This window comes from Lemur catta, chromosome 2, assembly GCF_020740605.2.
Source record: "Lemur catta isolate mLemCat1 chromosome 2, mLemCat1.pri, whole genome shotgun sequence".
Lineage (NCBI taxonomy): Eukaryota > Metazoa > Chordata > Mammalia > Primates > Lemuridae > Lemur > Lemur catta.
This window is the reverse complement of record NC_059129.1, coordinates 7399583-7418659: the sequence shown is the minus strand read 5'-3', so window position 1 is coordinate 7418659 and position 19077 is coordinate 7399583. Positions and strand designations below refer to the sequence as shown.

At 48.9% G+C, this 19077-nt stretch overlaps 1 protein-coding gene across 1 annotated transcript in view; it reads left to right on the top strand.

Moving 5' to 3' along the window:
• Positions 1–18381, top strand: part of EMP2 (epithelial membrane protein 2) — a 35872-nt gene extending 17491 nt beyond the window's left edge. Inside the window, exons 2-5 of the mRNA XM_045542580.1 lie at positions 8917–9078; positions 11125–11215; positions 15202–15348; positions 18080–18381. Coding sequence (XP_045398536.1) covers positions 9001–9078; positions 11125–11215; positions 15202–15348; positions 18080–18267 — 504 coding nt within the window. The 5' untranslated portion in view covers positions 8917–9000 and the 3' untranslated portion in view covers positions 18268–18381. The remainder of the gene's footprint in view (positions 1–8916; positions 9079–11124; positions 11216–15201; positions 15349–18079) is intronic.
• Positions 18382–19077: the final 696 nt, after the last annotated feature.

Below are 19077 nucleotides of genomic sequence, written 5' to 3'. Positions count from 1 at the left end.
CAGACGCAAACATCTCAGGTCGGTACTGAAAGTTTCCACACCTCGGGATTGTATTTCGCCTACAATTCCGGGAAAAGGCTCCAACTCGGGCTGAGAGTCGGCACGGTCTAAATTGTAGGAAGAACTCCTGAGGCTGGGAATAGCGCTGGGCGGCCCGACGGGCATCTTACCAGCACGTTCTTTCTCCGCGGGAAGCCCGGGGCTCGCTCTCTTGTGTGCTTGCACGTAACGAAGCGTGTGCCAAAGCCCTTTCCTTTTGGCAACAGCAAGCAGGGGACGGGGCTCCCGGGGTGGAGACTGGTGTTTTTAGGAAGGAGAGGACAGGAGTGGACCCTTCCGCTGTCCGTGGGCGGGTCCCGTGGCATTTTGTTCACCCACAAGCCCCTAATGGTGATGTTCCACCATCAAGGGCAAACGTTGCTTCTCGGGGAGGGCGGGCTGGTGTCCAGGATGTTTGTGTGTTTCTGCACACCCAGGCTAGATGTGCAATACACACACACACACACACACACACACATGCACACACAGTAAGGGAACACTGGACGGAGGCCTAGCAGAGCAGCCGCTCCCTAGGACACAGCAAGGAGATGTCAGTTCTTGATGTGTTTGTTTGTTATCTGAGGTCGGGATGGACATTTCTGTGGGCACCGTCCCTCTTCCTGTCAACCTTTAGAAAGTGAAATGCGCTGAGCCACAAACGTTCCATTCTGTGAGCAGAATTTCCATAGCCGCACCCCCCCCAGTGCCACACCCCTTCCTCCTCCCTCCCTCTCCTCCTCCTCTGCCCTGCGCTCTGCAGCTCTGAGGCCCGGAGGATGCCAGTTGCCTCTTGAGGAAACCCACGTGCTGCTGCCCCTACCCCACTTATGGATTGTTTTTCCTTTTAGAAAATTTGTTTTTAAAAATCTCAAGTCCTGATATCCTGTATTGTGTATTGTTTTTATGGGTATTTCATAGAATGAGGAGTTTCTAGGCCTGCACTCTGAAGACAGTTTACCATGGTACCTACGATGCAGCTAAACCAAGGTTGGGATGTCCAGGTAACTTACTGCACTCTGTGAGCCCAACCGAGTTTCTGGATGGAAAGGGGATGCACTTCGACACATTTAGAAAACATCCTGCCATGTCTGAATGATTCTTTTTAGATATCAAGGGAAAACTCTTATTTATAAGCCAAACCAGGCCGGGCGCAGTGGCTCACGCCCATAATCCTAGCACTCTGGGAGGCTGAAGCAGGAGGATCGCTTGAGGTCAGGAGTTCGAGACCAGCCTGAGCAAGAGCGAGACCCCGTCTCTACTAAAAATAGAAAGAAATGATCTGGACAGCTAAAAATATATAGAAAAAACTAGCTGGGCATGGTGGCACATGCCTGTAGTCCCAGCTACTCGGGAGGCTGAGGCAGGAGGATCGCTTGAGCCCAGGAGTTTGAGGTTGCTGTGAGCTAGGCTGACACCACGGCACTCTAACCTGGGCAACAGAGTGAGACTCTGTCTCCAAAAAAAAAAATATGTATATATAAGCCAAACCAATCTCAAAGTAGATCAATAAAGACAGCAAATGCTTCAGCTTGGCCAGTGAGCTAATAGGATGAAAAATGCAGGAAACCCTGTTTTTGGTGCAAATGAAGACTGAAGCGTAGTTCTTAATGAGGCCCTCTCTTAGTTGTCTCTCAGGCATTATCTCAACTTTAGCCAATGGGCCGGTGTAGAGAGAAGGTGCCTTCACAGTCCCTCCTGCCTGGCACAGAGCTCGAGAGAAATGCAGCCAAAAGTAAAAGACACAAAGATGATTTAACACTGCCTCGTGCCCTCTTGCCTGATTTTAATTAGGCTGCCGTGTGGTTTTCATTAGGCCCTCGGCATATGAGTGGGAAAAAGAGTAGTCAAAAAAAATGCCTTGTATTTGGAATTGGAAAACTGGGGATGTGTGTCCTAGCCCTGTGAACTTTGGCAAGTCACAAAGGCTTTGGCCTCAGAGCCTTTGGGAGCCTCGGTTTCTCATCTGTAAAAGAGGGATAATGATACCTTGCTCTGCCAGCTTCACAAGGTTGACATGAAGACCCAATGCAAGACGCACTCTGTAAACTGCAACTTGACCTTTAATCGTGGTGAGTCTCCTTTTCATGTGGGATGACCCCTCTGGACACCCCTTTCCCACAGATCTGCTTTCCCTCCTACCCATCTTGGAGTTATGCCGGCCCCCAGTGCCCTGACCACTGTCAGGAACGAATTTGCTATCTTCCCCGAAGAATGGCATGCATGGACTGCTTGTCCTACTTGTCCTGTGACAGCAGCAGCTGCTGAGGCTGCACATGGCAGAGAGCAGGGGCGGGCAGAGTCGGGAGAGTGACTGGCTGGAGAATGTGCTCAGGCTTGTAACTGAAACCGTGCATTTGCTTTGCTTCGGGGGTTCTAGAACAGCAGATTTAGAACTATAAAAAATTTGGTAAGAACTGAAGAAATGGGGAAAATAGGTGGGACCATAGAGAGAAAGAAAGGAAGGAAGAAAAGAAGGAAGGAAGAAAGGCAACTAGAAATTCTAGGGAAAAGAAGAATTTCTCAAGAAAAACCATAATCATAGTATACTATTTGGCTCTGCAGTGTACGATATTTATGTAGTGATGATGTAAATGACAATTATTGACCTAAGTCTAGACTGTGTTGGGATGATGGGAGGAGGAAGATGGAGGGCAAATGATGGTGAGAGAAACTTTTCCCAAAGCAGAAAGTTCCAATAATAATGGTCAATTAGTTGAGAAATAGAAGTGCATGGATATTGTCTATAAATATGGAAAGATGGTGGGAGTAGAAACAGCTGAAATGGTTAAAAGTGATTGTTTCCAGGGAGCAGGACTGGGGAAGGCAAAAGACTGTAGTTTTTCATCATACGCCTTTTGGTTCTATTATCTCTTTAAAAAAAATCATCACAAGTATTATGTAGATCAAAACATTTTTGAAAGATAAGTTCTGCAAATCGTAGGACTTTGATTTCAAGACAGGAGCTACTCATCTTGTGCAGTCTCCAACCTTCAGGTAGCTAAATGCCCAAACCCAGGTGGCCTTTTAGAATGTTCTGCTCAGCTCCTGAAGGAATTGCAAAAGGAAAAACAATGTGGTCTGTACTGTGCCACTAACATTGTGCTTGAATTCGACAGAGGCTTTTGGGAAATGGTCGTTGACTCGTGAAAGATTGTTGTGCGCCTTCCCACCGAGATAGAAAGGGCATCTGGAAAAGGGCCAGGAGACCCCATTCTAGTCCTGGCCTTGTTCCTGCTTCGCTGTGAGATGGGAGCAAGTCTTAGCCCTCCCGGGCCTCCATTCCTGCCTCTGGACAATCAGGGCTTTGAGTTTTCCAAGGGCCTTTACAGTTCTAGAATGTAGAACTGTAAAGTGATAGCAAATAGCTGTCAGAGGGGGAGATAAACAATAAACAAGTGAACGAATAAGATGCTTTCAGACTGTGCGAGTCTTCCAAAGAAAATAAACTAGGGGGGGTGGGATAGATTATGCCGGAAGGCGGCATGGCCACTTTACGTCGGGTGGTCAGGGACAGTTCTCGGAGGAGGGGAGGTTTGAACTGGGACCTAGACAATGCCAGAGAGCCAAGTGAGTGTGGAACAGAGACTGCTCCACGGAAGTGTGTTCCAGGGAAGTGACACAAGGCCAGTGCAGCTAACGCCGCAAAGCACTGAAGCTTGCAGGGACAAGAGGGACGGAGGAGGAGATGGATCAGTATCACATGTTTTGAAGGGAAAATAGGTTTTGTGAATGGCAAGGATTAATTCTGATGCCACTTTGGGTTTGGTATGCTAGCCTTCATCCAATGTGCAGCCCAGGGAGTTGTTTGTTCCTTAGTGTCACCAGAGAGGGCAGGGTACAGTGTGGGTGTGTGTTGTGGCAAGGGGGGTGCACCGCTGGGAAAAGCCCTGGGATAGCTTCGGCTGGTCTGTAGGTGCCTGAATTATTTCTGGAGGAACTAAGGGACGTTCACAAGTCAAAGAAGGCTTCTCCACCCACTCTTCATGCATAAGAGGTGGCCCAGTACTTGAAATACTCTGAAGGCCCCCTGAAGATCAAGGCTGACATGTGTTTTGGAGTAATTTAAATTAAATTTTAAAAACTACAAGTAAAATAAATTAAATAGGCAGAGTCGTTGACTCAGCGCCTCCACCTCTAGGAATCTGTCCTTCGGTATATGACATGCAAAGAAATAAGTGCAAGGATGTCATTGACAGTGTAGTGTGGAGTAGCAGCAAGTCTGGAAGTGACATAAATAGCTACCAATAGGGAACTAGTTAAGTAAATTTGGCACAGCCACACAAGGGAACACCAGGCAGCCATTCCAAGAATGAGGAGGATTCATATGCGCAGGAAAAGAATGATCTTGGAGGGATATTATTAGAAAAGCTAGATTAGAGGATGGGGCTTGGACTTGTGGCCAAAGGCGCTTGCTGGAGCTCCCAGCTACACACACCTGCCCCCCAATATCCCTGGGCCCCTCCAGCCAAAAGAAATTGGGGCTCTGTGGGAGCAGACACACCACTCACTAGCAGAGGGAGGAAGTATGGGGAAGGGCAAAGCGCTGCACTCAGGTCAGGAGTGTTACTGTAGTGTTGCTCCCTCCACACGGAAACATGAGGAGTGGGGAATAAGTGTTCCCCCCTAACAAATGTTTCTGGAAGTTTACACAGAAAACTGAGAAGAGTGGTTACCTCAAGAAAGGCACTGGGACACTGGCATGAGGGACGGTGGCAGAAAGGGTATAGAGATGCTGGAGTGAAGTGTCATTTTTATTGCCTCTTAAAGATTCATGGGATTCCTCTACATATGAATAACTTCCTCCAAAGCCCTCTGGTGAGGTCCCCAGCAATGTCCTGGGTTCACAAGTCCTATAATTGATTTACCCGTATTTTGTTTTTCACTAGAGATCTGAATTCCAGATGTCATCATGGGAGAGTACTAAGGAGGTGCCATTTACTTCTCTGTTCCCTAATTTTCCTGGGTGACCAATGGTTCAAACCAATCTTGCACCTTTGTATGTCCCCAGCCCTTTCTCTTACACTGGACTCATGACCTCACTTGATGTCTTATAAAAACTGACCCCTTTCCGTGCAGGAGCCTATTCCTGACGTCGGAACCTCCGACTGAAAACATTCCCAGGGCTTAAAGCAGCGCCTCCCAAACATCAGGCATTTGAGAACCACCCCCAGGATTTTTGCTATCACAAGACCACCTGGCCTTTTTCCTTACGTAACATTTTTTTCTTAAATGACTCATGTTTACAACTTAATAAATTTGTTTTAAAAGGATATTTAAATCATATTATAAACAGTATTACTTCCTGTAAAAAGAAATAAACTGAAATAATAACCCCCCCAAAAGTTATTAAATCCTAGCTACAAACTATGGTCTAACCAAAGATCTGCTTTTTCTTTTTGTGAAAAGAAATTGGCAAGTATTAGATACAGACTAGCTCCAAACTGAGTTTTTTTTTCTTGGTGGATTTAGAAGGATTGGAATGAGGACTGTCTGTCTGTGTGATTCAACGTGAATGCTCTAGCAAAGCACCATCCAAAATCATGCCTTAGATCATTTGAATTCCACACTTGGGAGAAGAATGAGTTAAAGCCTTTTTTTTTTTCCTTTTCTAGAAAGTTTCAGTTATGTGTCCCTATGCATTTGCGTCATCTGAGCAGGACAATATATGAAGCCATTATCACCCCGGAGTTTGTAGCCCTGATGAAGCTGGCATTCTGGCATTCCAGCTGATATTATAGTAACATGGCATTCAGCATGGTACACAAGGCTTTTTTCCCAAGGTCAGAAATGCATCTATTTGAGAGGGAAAAAAAAAAGAAATGCATCTATTTGGAGGCAGCGTATGATGGCTGCTAAGAATGACGCAGAACTAAACAAAGGGGAATTTGTCCTTTTTCAAAGAATTGGAAGAATCTCAGAACTGTTTCATTGGGTTCTTCTAAGTGGTGATGCACAGAATTGCAGCTGGGACCTCCCAGACTGAGTTCTGCAGCCACACAGCTCCTGGCTCATCGTCCCAAGGAGGGGCCCCTTTGTGAACCCACAGACGCGGATCAGTCCCATGGGGGAATAACAGGATGAGAATGAGCGAGTTCAGAGAGCAGAGCTGGCAGAGAAAGGGTGGCGAGTTTGTGCGGTGCCTGTCCACTAGAGGAGGTGGGCGAGTTGGTACCAGGAAAAGGCTATTTTAAATGATCCTGTTTCAGAAATATCAGTGGATGCTCAAACTGTCGGGGGGGGGGGGGGGGGAAAGTTTCATGAGAGATAGGATCTTTACATTATTTCAAAATGCCTCCCCACAAATGCTATAACATGGAGGAACCTTGGAAACATTATGCTAAGTGAAAGCAGACAGACACAAAAGGCTACATATTGTATGATTCCATTTGTATTAAATATTCAGAATAGGCACATCCTTAGAGGCAGAAAGCATATTAGTTGTTCCCAGGGGCTGGGGGGAGGGGAGAATGGGAAGTGACTGCTTAATGGGTACAGAGTAGCCTGCGGGTGATGAAATGTTCTAGAACTAGATAGCGGTGATGGATTGTGAATGTAATAAGTGTCACTAATGGTAAATCTTATGTGTATTTTACCACAATAAAAATATCACCCCCTGCAAATTATTTTTTAATTAGAAAGGGGAAATGTGCAGTGAAAGACCCCAGCAGGCCATAACCAAGTGATCAAAGTCAGCATCACCAGACTGTACCTCCTGGTGGGGTACACTGAGGACACATGGCTTATGTCGCATTCTTGTCAAAAAAACATAACCTGAATCAAATCAGGAGGAAACATCAAACACAAATTTGAGGGACATTCTATAAAATAAATAGTCAATACTCAAATGCCATCAATGTCACAAGAAACAAAGAAAGGCTGAGGACCCGTTCTGTACAGAAGGTGACTAAGGAGACATGACACAGTGCAATGCATCATCTTGGATTGGATCATGAGCCAGGAAAAAAAGAAAGCTATATGGGACATTATGGGATAATTGGAGAAATTTGAACATGGACTGTCAATGTGATAATAATATCGTATCATGTTAAATGTCTTCATTGTGATTATACTGTGGTTATGTAAGAAAATGTCTTTGTTTTTCAGAAATACACACTAAAATATTTAGACATAAAGAGGTATGAGTTAGGGAACTTACTCTCAAGCAGTAGTTCAGAGAATGTGTGTGTGGGTGGCTGGGGGGGTGTGCACACATGTGCACATATCAATCCACTTAAAACTGGGCTAAAATTTCATCCTAGTGAAGACAAGATCTGATTTGAACTGTACTGTAAAAAAGGAAACTAAAAATTAATTTTATTTTCTACAAAATTGTAGTAATAATATCTGGTTGCAGTTATTGGAATGAACCAAGTATTCATTTGGTTGTACTCTGCCAACCAGATTGATATGACAGCTTCACTTGGCATTTCAGTTTCATCAACCAAGATCATGGTCATGTTTGTAAAAAATGTTCAAAGGTTTCCTCAGTTTTCCCAGGTGTGACTTTTAATCCTTTGATATTCAAATAATTCTTTTGAATGCTTTTTCTTTTCTTCTTTTATTACCTCATCCACATTCATTTTTTCCTCGTTTATTTTGAACTCGTCCAGCTCAGACAACTCGTGTGTCAATGCCTTGGGTGCCTTTTGAACAGTCCTCCAGGGTGTCACTTTCGTCAACTTGGTACAGTTCTAATTCTTTTGCAAGATTTCCAATTTCACTTTGCAGTCGCTTCCTTTTGTATATTATTCAAACTGTCCTACCAAAGTAAAAATTTACTCTGAAATCTCAGTGGTTTAACATCTAAAGGCTTATTTGTCAATCATAATATCTATCCAAGGTGTGAAGCTTCAAGGTATTGTGGCTGCACCATGCCCAACTACTTCCTCAGTGGGAGGAAGCCTGGAGAACTCACACCTGCTCTCCCATGCTTCTGCCGGAAATGGATGTGCTATGAGATTCTGCCCCATTGGTCAGAATTAGTCACAAGGGCTCAACCTGACTGCAAGGGCATCTGGGAAATGTAGTCTTCTTGTGTGATCAGAGAGAGGAAAATGAAATGGCAACTGTCTGCCACCCATTGGATTTGTATTTTGGGGTCCAATGTTGTTCAAATGGGGATAGATATTGAGAGGAGGGATGTTTGAGTGGGGATTAATTTTATACATGGCCAGATCATTAGGAAATATTTTTGTATTGTGATCATTTTTGCTTGGTTATGAAGCAGGGACTCTCATAGTAAACCCTTGGATGAGGAGTTTCTGGGGTGTGGGATCAGGAACAGGTGAGCACACACACAGCTACTCCTTCCTGAGTGGGTGCTCATGGTGTGCTTCAGAGGCACAATGCTTCCTGAATTAGGGATTTTAATGGGTCCTCACCCCTCCTCCTCTGCAAGGAATATTTGGCGTTTGGATCCGACAACAAACAGCTCTTCACACCAGACTTGTTGTGCAGTAAAGTCTCCAGGTGAGGAAAGATGAGAAGAGCTGTTTTCTATTTTCTAAGACCTTCCCCCTTAAAATTTGATTTAAAAAAATTTTTTTTAGAGACAAGCACTCCTTCTGTCGCCCAGGCTGGAGTGTAATGGCATGATCATAGCTCGCTATAACTTTGAACTCCTGGGCTCAAGCTGTCCTCCCACCTTGGCCCCTCCAGTAGCTGGGACTACAGGCGCTCACCACCATGCCCAGCTAGTTTTTTTATATTTTTTGTAGAGATGGGGTCTCTCTATGTTGCCCAGGCTGGTCTCAAACTCCTGGCCTCAAGTGATCCTCCCACCTCGGCCTCCCAAAGTGTTGGGATTACAGCGTGAGCCCCTGTGCCCAGCCTAACATTTGCATGTTTTTATTTTTAATTTTGTTTTGTCGTTGACAGATTTGAATCTCTCTCACACACTCTGGAGAGACATCCCTCTCTGGACTTTACACGTGACGTCTAGCCTCACCCCGCCCCGAGACAATGTTGGTGCTTCTGGCTTTCATCATCCTCTTCCACATCACCTCTGCCGCCCTGCTGTTCGTCGCCACCATCGACAATGTAAGTGCCCCTCCTGCCGGACGTCGCGGACACTCTGCGTCCTAGAGTCGGTAGAAGCCGGGTGAGAACTCTGCCCAGGTGCTCGTGATTTGGGGTTGTCTCATCTTCTGAACCCAGGACTGAGGACTCTTGGCCTAAATACGGGGCTTCTGGAGTGTCCTGTGTGCAGGCTCGGATGGCAGGTCCTGGAGGGCAGGGACCTCTGTCCCCTCATCTCGGATTCCCCCCAGAGCCTGCTCTGGGAAGCTCTCCAAAGATGTTGTGTGGATGCAGCTGTCCTCTAGACCAGCGCTCTCAGCCTCGCCGCCCTGGTCATTTGGGGCCGGACAGTCCTTCCTGTGCGCTGTCGGAGGTTTAGCAGCATCCCTGGCCTTTACCCTCTAGATGCTTGTAGCACCTGCCCCTCTAGTCATGACAACCAAAAATGTCTTCAGACATTGCCAAAGGCCCCGGGGGCAGCAAAATCGCCCTCTGCTGAGGGCCACTGCGCTAGGTCCCCAGGGTGACCTGCTCCAGGTGACCTCTGCCCCCCACCCCTGATACCTCCTTACCAGCTATGATCCCTTTTTGGGAGCCCACCTGGCCATGCCCTCCCCAGCGGAGCTCATGCTTGGAACTTTCCAGACTACATGTGGCTCTTTTCTTTAGTATCCAGCTTGTGTCCATATGGCAGGAATGTATTTGATAAATAACCCTTTCGCATAGATTAATATCCCTCCAGGCAGGAAATGAAGATTTTTAACAGAGCTGCTCTATGGCCCATGTGCTGATCCAAAGACCTGGCTTCCGTCCTGATAATTTCAGACTGCAGAGAGATTGAAGGGGCAGCATTGCTCAGAAAGTCAAAAAGTGCACCGTATGAATGGCCGCCAGCTCTGCTACACACAGGACTCCTTTTGATTAATCATCATAACAATAATAACACAAGCGGTAACACCTGTCACGTAGAGAGCCATTACTATGGCCAGGGCCTGTGTAAACCCTTTTATGCGTGTCATCTCCTGTGATCCTCACTCCAGCAGGACCAGGCAGGGACTCTCCTTCCACTGGTTTACACATGAGGGCAGTTTGGGCGCTTGGTGGAGTTTACACTGCAGGAAGTGGCGGAGCCAGGATTTGAACCATCCCAGAGGCTCCCAGTCCTGGATCCAGCCAGGGGAGATGAGCGCAGTGATTGCATTTGAGTTCTGGGGGGTCTTGCGGAGCTGGTGTGTGGGCCTGGGCAGAGATCACATTGATGCTGTGGGTTGGACCCCACTATCCAAAGGGCCCACTGTCTGTGAAATAGATGGTATTGAATGTTCTTTTAGAATCTTCTTTTTCCATTTCTTGCATCTGGTCCTTTGGGATCCTGAAAAGGCCCCAGACTTAGTGAGAGGGACAGACATTCGGGGCAGAAAACGCCTGCGCCGTGGCACCCGTGAGTCCTCTCGGGCACCCTCGGGGTGTTCATGTTATCATGGCACTTACTGAGAAGATGCAGGCGGACTTTTCCGCCCATTAGTGAGTCTGATGGTGTTCATTGTGCGTTTGGAATTGTCCTTGGCATTGTCGCTGGGCATGTACTGGGAGCTAAGTGAGGGCTTGTTGACTGGGTGGATGGGGTGGGAGGTCCAGTCTCGGGGTGGGTGGAAAGTAGGGGGAGGAGCATCTTGGGTGGTGCGGGCGGGAAGCAGCCACAGCAGCAGAGAGGGAATGAACGCATTTGGGCTGCAGGCGGGAAAGTCCTGTCTGGTCAGTTCCGTCCATCCCGACATTCCCCCCGAGACTTCTGGGGGACTTGACGACCGTGTACCCTGATTACCACCAGCCCAGCCTCGCCTCTTTCCCACACCCAGCGTCAGGGCATCGCCAGGAGCTGGTTAGAAATGCAGACTCCCAGGCCCCACCCGGCCCTCCTGAGCCCGAATCTGCACGTGGAATCTGCACGTGCACCTGACCCCGGTGACCCGCACACGGGCTGCAGCGCCCCACACCTCGGTAGCCTTCAGGGTTGGCATCACTGATGGACAAACAGCCTTTCTCTGTTTCCGGTTCCTGTCACAGGCCTGGTGGGTCGGAGATGAGTTTTTTGCAGATGTCTGGAGAGTGTGCCTCAACAACACGAACTGCACAGAGGTCAGCGACAGCTTTGAAGGTGAGTGTGAGTGAGGAAGCCGACTGGGAAGCCCCGAGTGAGAAGGGAAGAGCGAGGGGTGAGTTCCTCGGGGTCCCCGACGCCTCACCGTCTCCTCCGCCCGCAGGGCGGGCCTGGGGGGCAGAGGACCACACGGGCTGCAGACGGCAGAGGGGACCCGCTCCGGCTGAGTTGGGCTTCATCCCTTCTCCTCTGTCCCTTGGCAAAGCAGGGTTTCCCTTCTCATCCTTCCCACAGCTCCAGCCGTCACGTGGGATTTTCTCTCCCACCGTTTTTATCCAAGCCCTGCCTCTGAGCAGGCTCCGCGGTTGTCACTCACCTCTGGTCACATTTCCCCCCTGCAGTCGGGACCCCGAGCCCCGTCAGAACTGCGTGACGGTGCCTCGGGCGGGTCTCTCTCCACGTCCTCAGTTGTAAAATGGAGCCAGTAAACATGTGCTCGCCATGCCCGCCTCTTTACATGAGCTAAAATATAGGAAGGGGCTTTGAAATACAGAAGATCCCACTTAGAAACGTACCAACCACTCTCTCTTTCTTCATGGAATGAATGGTTCTGTTTCCCTCACAGAACTGACCGAACAGACACTTTGGGGTCCCAGTTGCCGGATGACACACAGGGTGCCCAGTTAAATTGGATATTTTAGATAAACAACAGATACTTTTTCAGTATGAATACGTCCCAAATATCACATGGGATATACTTATGCTAAAAACTGTTTGTTGTTTATCCGATATTCAAATGGAACTGGGCATCCTGTTTTTGTGTTTGCCAAAGATGACTGCTCTACTTGGGGAGCAAGGGACCCTCCTCACTGGGTCCCAAAGTCTCACCATGCACCTAATAACAACATTCGTAATAAAGGCAGCAAAAATTCCAACAGAAGGCACCATTTGTGGAAGGTGAGGCGCGGGTCTCAGTCCTTTACATATGTGATCTCCCAGCCCTGTCAGGCAGGGACCATAGGCCCCATTTGAAGATGGGGAAACTGAGGCATGGAACAATTAAGTTACCCAACAAGCAAATGATGGAGCCAGGATTCCAATCTCGATGTGACCAACTCCAAAACCTGCACTCTTAAGCACAGGACACGGTCACCCCTCCGTCTGTTTATCTGTCGTGCTAACCCCTGGCCCTGGGAACTGCCATTCTTCTCGCGCTCTGCAAACGCCAGCTGTGGCCGGTGTGTGTGGCCGGCTGGGAGGGCTCGCTGTGCGCCGTGGCTGTGCTTCCAGGCCTCTGTCCGTGTTCCACGTCCTCCGTGTGGGATTATTTACTTGTTATGTTCTTTAAAACAGGGGTTGGTGAACTACCGGCCAGATTCAGCCCAACGCCTGTTTTGGTTTGGCCCTTGAGCCGAGAACAGTTTTTGCATTTTTAAAGAGTAGTTCAAAAACACAAAAACCCCAAACCAAAACAAAATTAAAAAAAAAAAAAAAAAAGGACATTTGACAAGAGACCATACTGTCCACAAAGCCTAAAATATTTACTGTCTGGCCCTTTACCGAATGTTTTCATTCGCTGACCCCTACTTTTTAAAACAGCTCACTTTTTCCTTACATAAATCTATTTTAAAGGTAACTCTACATCCTTACCATAAATGATAAACGAGTATCACTTGCTTTTAGAAAATACTAGCTTGAAAACCAAATGGTGTTATTAAAGTCTGGGCAGACACGCTTACTTCGTAAAGGCTCTGAGCCTGTTCGGGGCTCTTTCCATGTTAATAAACAAAACAACCAAAACCCAAATATTAGTGGGTGTTTTAAAAGTGCTGAATCCCCAAGTGGAGAACTCCTCCTTGAGGTCCTTAGAAGAATTTAAACAAAGCAAAGTGAACAGCCCTCCCGTTAAGTGAGGCTTTGTTTCTTCCTGCCCTCACTGGGTCCCCCATACCCTCCCTCATCTCATGGGCACTTTCTGCACCTGCCTCCCAACGTTGAAATCCCTGTCTAAAAACCCATGTCCGATTTTTTCCCCCAAAGCCATGTTTGCTACGTTTGCCATCATATGAGCCGCCTGTTGCTAAACATACAGATTTCTGGTGCCCACCTCAGGATGGCAGTAGCGGAATTTCTGGAGGGGAGGGGGTGGAAGGAGCCCAGGAATCTGTATTTTTAACAAGCATCCTGATCATTCCTGAAATTGGGCAAATTTGGGAAGTACCGCTCTGAGCTGGTAGGTCACAACTTTGGCCCCACATTGGAATTCCCTCGGTGTCTTTGCAAACCCCTATGGCTGGTCTCAATGCCCAGCATTCTGATTTATTTCAACTTGCTATAGCCTGATGGGACTCTTTGCTTTATGATTTTTCTTTTTTTTTTGAGACAGAGTCTCACTCTGTTGCCCAGGCTAGAGTGGTAGGGCATCAGCCTCAAACTCCTGGGCTGAAGCAATCCTCCTGCCTCAGCCTCCTGAGTAGCTGGGACTACCGGCACGTACCACCATGCCTGGCTAATTTTTTCTATATATATTTTTAGTTGTCCATATAATTTCTTTCTATTTTTTTAGTAGAGACGGGGTCTCGCTCTTGCTCAGGCTGGTCTCGAACTCCTGAGCTCAAACGATCCACCCGCCTCGGCCTCCCAGAGTGCTGGGATTACACACGTGATGCCTGGCCGGGACTCTTTTTTTTACTGGGGTTGTAATTTACAAACAAGGAAATGCACACTTCTTAAGGGCTCAGGTTGATGAGTTTTGACAATTGTATTAATACCCATGTAACCACCTTCCAAAACAAGATCAAGAACATTCCCAACACGCCTGAGAAGTTCCCCCAGGCCCCTTTCCACTCAGCTGCCACCATCCCCTACCCCAGGGCAACCGCCTCTGACTTCTGTCACTGTAGTTTACTTCTGCCTGTTCTTGGACTTCATCCCGGTGGGGTCATGTGGTGCACAGGCAGGTCTGGGTAAGGAATCGAGGAGGGGCTGGGTGCTCTCCCAGTGACCCTGCTGTGCAGCCAGAATGAGTTAAGATCCACTGCTCTAGACATTTCATGAAGAACTTACAAATTACGCTCCCTCTAGTCGGTTTCAGGCAAAACTGCAAAATTGCCAACAAACAAATAAAAGGGTTTGTCCTTACGTTTCCTGTGCAGCTTGGGCACTCTCCCCTCACCTGGTCTATTATCTGCATCCTGGTGGCAACATCCAGCTTGTACATAAGACTTTCTCTTTGCCAGTACCCTCTAAATCCTTACACAGATGAGTTTATTCCCCTTTCCCAGCCTGGTGAGGGGGGAGCTGTGAGTATTCCCATTTTACAGGTGTGGAAACTGAGACCCACAAAGGTGGCTGCAGCCCCTGTGCTTGACTCCTCTGCACCACCGGAGCATAGCTTCAGCTGTGTCCTTCCTCCCCATGTGACATGCTCACCCCAGAAATTCTCCCTTCTCCACTGAAACCTCCCTGTATTGAGCCCCAAACCCTCACACCCTAGTCTCTGTTAGGGCTGATCTGAAACGAAAGCCCCTTCTCTCCCTAGGGCGTGACCGTGAAGGTCACCCTGTGATGCTTCCAGGCTGCTGTGACGTCCGCAGAGCACCTGCAGAAGGCCGCTCGGTCCCCTGAGCCCTGAGTCCATGGCAGTCCCTCTGGGGACCTTTCTAAAGTGAGACCCCCAAGGCCCCACCGTGACTTCTGGAATCAGAGTCGACCAGGTTGGAGCCTGGGGATTTGCACTTTTAAAAAATCCCCCGTCCATGAGCCTCGCGTTTGGGAGCTGGGACCCAGGAGCAGGTGGTTCTCGCTCTGTTTTCCAGATGAGGATGTTGCGACCACCTGGTCAGGTGCGCAGTAGACGCTGGAGTGGGGGCCTCTGGAAGACCCCGTGGCTGCCCTTGTGCTCAGACCGTGTAGACGGCAGCCCGGCCTCCGGCCCGTTTGCCTCCTGTCGCCCCCACTCCGGAGCCGCCTCACTCACTGTGCACCCTGAGGTTCCGGCCGGCCGTGGTCCTCAGTCGTGCGCCCTCGCCCTCTGCCCGCAGGGTACACCACGCTGCAGGCCGTCCAGGCCACCATGATCCTGTCCACCACCCTCTGCTGCATTGCCTTCCTCATCTTCCTGTTCCAGCTCTTCCGCCTCAAGCAGGGGGAGAGGTTCGTCCTGACGTCCATCATCCAGCTCATGTCCTGTAAGTACAGCGACGGGCGTCCTGCAGTGAGCGCTCCCTTCCCAGCTGCCCGCGAGGGATGCCAGGGGGAGGGTGGCCAGCGAGGATTTGGAAAGGAGAAGCTGGCTGCCGTGCTGGGACAGGGCATCTTATATTCGGGAATTTGGATTTAGTTAGGGGGTCCGGGAAGGCGTCCGGGAGCCTGGGGTGGGCTCTGTAGGGTGAGTAGGAGTTGATGTCTGGAGGGTGGACGTGGGGATTGCAGGGGGAGGTGGCCCAGAGGGGGCAGGTGGGGCCATGCTCTTGTAGGCCATGGCGAAGATTTGGCATCTTTGTCCTAAACCCACCGGCGGGACACCATCAGCAGGCTTGGGGCAGGTGGGTGACCGAAGCTCCCACTCTGGGCCAGGCCCGGGCCGGCTGCAGGAGACAAAGGGATGAATGAGACATGGCCTTAGTGCTGGAGGAGTCTGGAGAAGGCAGATGTCTCAGAGCACTTTTCTCTGCTCAGGAATCTCAGCAAGGTTGAAATCAGATGAAGAAGCTACACCATGATCATTATTGTTTCTCGGTGCCGGCTTAAAGCTTTCCAATAAATAACGAAAATGTAGGAGCCCTTGGGTAGCTTTCTAACCGGGAATTAACGGGTAGCTCGATGAAGGCAAGAAACCTGGTCGTCTGGAGTCAAGTCCAAACCTGCCATGCCCTCGGAACGGCCCCAGGGGCATGTCACCAGCATACTGGGATGACAACTTGTTCCAGTTTGCCTGGGACTGTCTCTGTTTTAAACTGAAAGTTTCATATCCGGGAAACCCCTTGTCTGGGGCAAAGTGGGGCGGTTGGTTACATACAGCGTCCCCTCCACTCAGGGCACTTTCGCTGGACAGCCAGGGCACCCCCCTTCCGGGCACAGGCAGAGAATGGAAGTGTTTTCAAGTGGGAAGGACTCTGGAAGGTAACCTGATCTTGAGAGCCCCAAGTCCATGACAGTCCCTCTTTAGGGACCTTTCTAAAGTGCAGACCCCCAGGGCCTCACCGTGACCCTTTGAATCAGAGTCTGTCCCTCCCATCTGCCCCAAGCCTGCACGGTGTTTGGATGCCTGATCAGTTGGGGATTTTAGGTGCAAGCAACAGGTACTCTAACTCAAGTCAGAGATGGGACTCTGGGGTCCTTTGCAAGAATCAAAGGAAACGCTGAAAAAACGGATCTTAGAGAGAGGCTCCAGGCACCAGCGAGTGCCAGGCAGTAGCTTCAGGGAGATGCTGTCGGAATCAAGGGACTCCAGCAGTGTCACTTTGTCTAGCTCCACGTTTCTAGGAATGAGAGTCTGATTGGCGGAGATTGTTTCATGTACTCGATCCCCGGCCGGCCAAGGTCTGGGCACCCGATGGCCACTCCCACCAAAACTGCCCGGCCAGGAGAGGGGTAGGTCCCCCACGGAAAGTCAGACTATCCACCTTCGTGCTGGCACTAATGTCTGTGAATGTTGGGACTACAAGTGTTTCAATTAGGATGCTTTTGGCTGTGCGTAAGAGAAAATCCAATTAACACGATGTCAGCCAAAAAGATGGTTATGTTTTTACGTAATCAGTACCCTGGAGGTGGAAGGTGCCAGAGCTGGTTTGGCAGCTCATCAGCAGTGAGCACTTACTTCCGCTCTTTCTATTCTTCTGTTCTGTCATCTTTAGAGGGTCAGCAATAACCCCTTCAGGGCTCCAAAAAGGCTGCTGCAGCTCCAGACATCCTATCCTGCTCTGACAATACCTAAAACAGTAAGCAAGGGGGAAATAGAGCAATTGCAGAAAGTTTTCTCTTCCTTCATCTCTCCCTTTCCAGGGAGAGATATTTTTCACTGAAGGATTTTCTGTGGCCAGAACCAGGACACGTACTGATCCATAATCTACGACAAGTAAACAGGAACCAGGTTGCCAGGGGAAGGGTTGGCAAACTATGGCCCATGGGCCACATCTGACCTGCCATGTGTTTTTGTAAATAAAATTTTATTGGAACACAGCCACAACCATTCGTTTATGTATTGTCTGTGGCTGCTGTCACACCGCAACATCAGAGTTCAGTATTTGTGACGATGGCCCACAAAAAACCTGCACAGTTCATTGTCTGGCCCTCCACGGGGCAAGATTATTGACCCCTGGCATAGACTAACTATGCTTATCCTCTGGGTTGGGTACTTGGCTGTCCAAACAAAACTGGGTTCAGCAAGAATGGGAAGTGAAATAGCTACAGGGTAGGTGGCAATATTCCGTCACAAACTATTAGTTGCAATTTTTCCAACAGACTGAAATAAATATCTAATAATAAAAGCTTAAGTTTGTCTTTAACTCCAGCCCTATGCCCCTCAGGTACCTGGGGTACACTGTGCCCTGTGATGTATTCAAACTCTGGTTTTCTTCCGGGCGCGGTGGCTCACACCTGTCATCCTAGCACTCTGAGAGGCCAAGGCGGGAGGGTAGCTTGAGGTCAGGAGTTTGAGGCCAGCCTGAGCAAGAGTGAGACCCCGTCTCTACTAAAAAAAAAAAAAGAAAAGAAAAATAGAAAAATTAGCCAGGCTGGTGGCATGCTCCTGTAGTCCCAGCTACTCAGGAGGCCGAGGCAGGAGGATGGCTTGAACCCAGGAGTTTGGGGTTGCTGTGAGCTAGGCTGATGCCACAGCACTCTAGCCCAGGTGACAGAGCAAGCCTCTGTCTCAGAAAAAAAAAAAACAAAAAACAACTGTGGTTTTTTTCCCAACAGGTCTGTGCGTCATGATTGCAGCTTCCATTTACACAGACAGGCGCGAAGAACTTCACAGCAAAAACAAGGAATTCTACCCCGTGAGCTCGGAAGGCAGATACGGCTACTCCTTCATCCTGGCGTGGGTGGCCTTCGCCTTCACCTTCGTCAGCGGCATGATGTACCTGATACTGAGGAAGCGCAAATAGAGCTCCGGGCCCGGGTCACCTTTGCTGCAGCACGAATCCGCGTTCAGATAACCGTTTTGTATATAATCATATTTTTTTGTGGTTTTTCTAGCAAACATATTGTTTCCTTTAAAAGCCAAAAAAAAAAAAAAAAAAAAAGAAAGAAAGAAAAAAGAGAGAGAAGAGTTTTTGCATTCTTGAGATCAGAGAACAGACTGTGAAGCTGGTATTCAGGACTCCTGCCCACTCGAAAGTCTCAGCAAGGCCAAGGCAAAAATCCAGCAACGCTCAAATCCAGAAATGCTCAGCGGCAAGTTCCTTAACCACGGGGCTGTGACAGGGTGAGACGAGAGACCGAGAAAGCCAGGTCTCTGGGGGGGACAGGCTTCCTGTAGGTTTCGGCCGGGCACCCCCTCACCTGAGCTTCCCTTCCCAAATCTGCCAGTGGTTGAAGGAGGGTGAGGAGGGGCCCAGGTGAGGAATGACAGTCTTCCTAGATGTTTAGCCCAAGTGCCATGTGGGAAGCAGGTGTAGCCCTGGCATCCTGTCCCCATCCAAACCAGAGCCCAATCCTCTTGTAATGGTCTGGTCGCAAAAGTCCCATCCAAATTTGCTGGCAGCAGCCACCTGCTGGCTTTAGGGATGGTAATCCTTAACCTGGGTGTCAGATTTAGACTCACCCTAAGGCAAAAAGTCTCACCGCGGGATGCCTTAAAGCACCTTTTAAAATGCAGGTGACGGGGCCCCTCCTCAGACCTGCGGAATCAGAATCTTTGAGGGATGGAGCCCAGGAATCTGCATTTCTAACACGCTCTTTGGGCGATGCTTAAA